Source organism: Phalaenopsis equestris, unplaced genomic scaffold (assembly GCF_001263595.1).
Source record: "Phalaenopsis equestris unplaced genomic scaffold, ASM126359v1 Scaffold205523, whole genome shotgun sequence".
NCBI classification, from domain to species: domain Eukaryota; kingdom Viridiplantae; phylum Streptophyta; class Magnoliopsida; order Asparagales; family Orchidaceae; genus Phalaenopsis; species Phalaenopsis equestris.
The window spans coordinates 1,193-3,703 of NW_018225011.1; the positions used below are offsets into that span (position 1 = coordinate 1,193).

At 45.8% G+C, this 2,511-nt stretch overlaps 1 protein-coding gene across 1 annotated transcript; it reads right to left on the reverse strand.

Annotated features, from left to right (window-relative positions):
• Positions 1-812: 812 nt before the first annotated feature.
• Positions 813-1,916, reverse strand: LOC110036357 (protein CDI-like). Its single transcript, XM_020740784.1, has one exon. It carries the CDS (start codon positions 1,606-1,608, stop codon positions 865-867), a length of 744 nt encoding a protein of 247 aa, XP_020596443.1. The 5' UTR covers positions 1,609-1,916; the 3' UTR covers positions 813-864.
• Between the last annotated feature and the right edge of the window lie 595 nt (positions 1,917-2,511).

Below are 2,511 nucleotides of genomic sequence, written 5' to 3' on the forward strand. Positions count from 1 at the left end.
AACAATACCACTAACAAATGTTTAATTAAGAAAGAGATAGAAAGAGGCACTAAAAGGGACTAGGTGGAGGGAGGGTTGGAATGAGCATATAGTGACTAAGATTCATGGCATAAACGTAAAGAGAAAGAACATATATTTGACATCATAAATATTCACTAGATAAAATTTGACAATAGAACTTGCATAGTGCTTAAAAAGAAATATATTAGTTAAAAGGCAACAAAGTGAATAAGGCGCCGGAAGACCTTCAATAAATCCTTCTTCTTCTATAGGGAGATGACCATTCCAAGCAAAACATTTTCACAAAAAGCTCAATACAAAACCTGACAATCACGAAAAATACTGCATTTGCAAATGCTTACAGCTAATGCTTGATTTATCTAGAGTTTCTAACTTGCACAAGAAACTTTTGAGGTGGGAAGTTTCATAGTAGATACACGTTTAAACTTCTAATTTGTTTTGGGAACATCAACCTTAATCTGATGGCTTTAACTTTCGCTTTTTTCAAGATTATATCGAAAACTAGAGGATAGCTCGAGCATAGATGAGAACAGTGACTGCAAATTGGAGAAAAGGAGAACCAAAGTACTAATGAATGAAAATCATCTTCACATAGGACACAATATTCTGAATGAACCCAATAACATAGTTACAAACTTTCCAAATCTTGAATTTGAAAGAGCAAAAACGAATGAAAATCATGGGTTTGTCCACAACATTGTGCACCCAACCATTATAAAAATCTAAAATTCATACGTCATTGGCACTTATGAAATGGAAATAGCATAGCAAAAAATGCAGCCGCAAAAAGAGAAACAAAAGAAACATCAGTTCAGCACCAAAGGAACAAGAAAACTCTACCAATCAATCCTGGCCCTTCTTCTCCTTCTCGCATTCCTCCAACTCGTTCAGCCACAAATCAGCAAACTCACAATCCTTATATTTCTCAAACCAAGGGCCACCCATTGTATAATGAATCGCCTTCGGGAAGGTACTGGGATCATTCTCCACCACTCGATTGTGCCCAACAAGAAAATTCCAAACAAAAGGCACGGATCCAATCTCCTCATCCTCAAGCCACCGGAACCGGTGAAGAAACGCCCCTGTTTCTGAACTCACAATCTCCGGCGTCAGAATCCGATTCTTCCGATGACCGCAATTGTAAAGAACCATAGAAGACCAGTTCTTCCGCGGATAGACCGTCTGGACAGCGCCGTCCATCTTAGTGGTCTCCTTAGGAGCATAATCATGGTGCACACACATCACGGCGAAGCGATCGTCGATTAGAGCGACGAGATCGGCCACATCGGCGGTGTATAGAAAATCGCAGTCGACGAACAAGGCCCATCCGTGGTAGCCGGCGAGATAAGGAGTGAGGAATCGGGTGAAAGAGAACTCGGTGCTTTCGGTGGCGTCGCGGTGGCGCGAGTACAGATTGGAGGAGCGGAGATCGGCTTGTTTGATGGGTGAGATGAGGAGGGGGATGGAGGAATGCTTGAGGAGAGTGTGGCGGCATACGTTGTAGGCGGCCTCTTCGCAGGGGTCGTAGCCGATGAAGATCTTGAATGGAGACATGGAAGAGTTGTTAGGCTGGTGTAGAGAGGCCATTGGGATTCGGAATGGAGGGAAATGGGGGAGTAGGGGTTGATATGAAGGGAGAATGGTCGGAAAGACGGGATTTGAGGGCCGAATAGTATTCGGTGGTGCGGTTCGGAGGGTTGCTCGGTGTCCCGCGCCGCTGGGTTCAGAGTGTAGCTCGGTGTCAAGCGCCGCTGGTTTGGGAGCGGCGGAGTAACGACTAACACGTGAATTCAGGTAAGGAGAAGTTAGCCGCTTTGGCAGCGACCTGTCGCGGCAATTAAGGGCCGTTGGGGCAGGCCTTTTCGCAGGCGCCGCCGAAAATGTGAATAGGTTGATTTGGGTTTCTCTGGGTTGGGCAAGATGCAGCTTATTAATAAGCTCCTGATAAACAGTTGCCTCAAAAATATTTTAATAAGCAGTTGTTGAGAAGGGACCGTTTGGTTCGACTTCTGCTGCGCGGCGCAGCGTGCGACAGCGGCTTCGTCCCGCAGCCCACTGTTTGGTTCAAAGCTTTGCGGTAAAATTTTCGCAAAGCGGATAGAAAGCGGGCCCGATATTAACCCCGCGGCCCCGCTTTCCTCCGAACAATTGTCCCGCTTACCCCTTTCGTTTCTCTTCAGCTCTAACTACTTCCCTCGCGGCTCTCATTCGTCGTCTACTTCCCTCGCGGCTCTCCTTCGTCGTCTTGCTGATTTCGTTTCTCTTCAGCCCTAACTATTTCCCTCGCCGCTCTCATTCGTCGTCTACTTCCCTCGCAGCTCTCCTTCGTCGTCTTGCTGGCTACCCAATGCAGAGAGGGTACCTTAAACCTTATCCTGACACAAGGTATCATCTTCCAGATTTTCAGAGAGCCAGCAATCGTACGAGAAATAGAAAAGATGTCTTTAATAAAAGACATTCATCCTTACGAGACGTTATTGAGAGGACTTT

Excerpts from the sequence above, each read along its gene's own strand:
- LOC110036357 (XM_020740784.1), bottom strand. The coding sequence starts at position 1,608 with ATGGCCTCTCTACACCAGCCTAACAACTCTTCCATGTCTCCATTCAAG.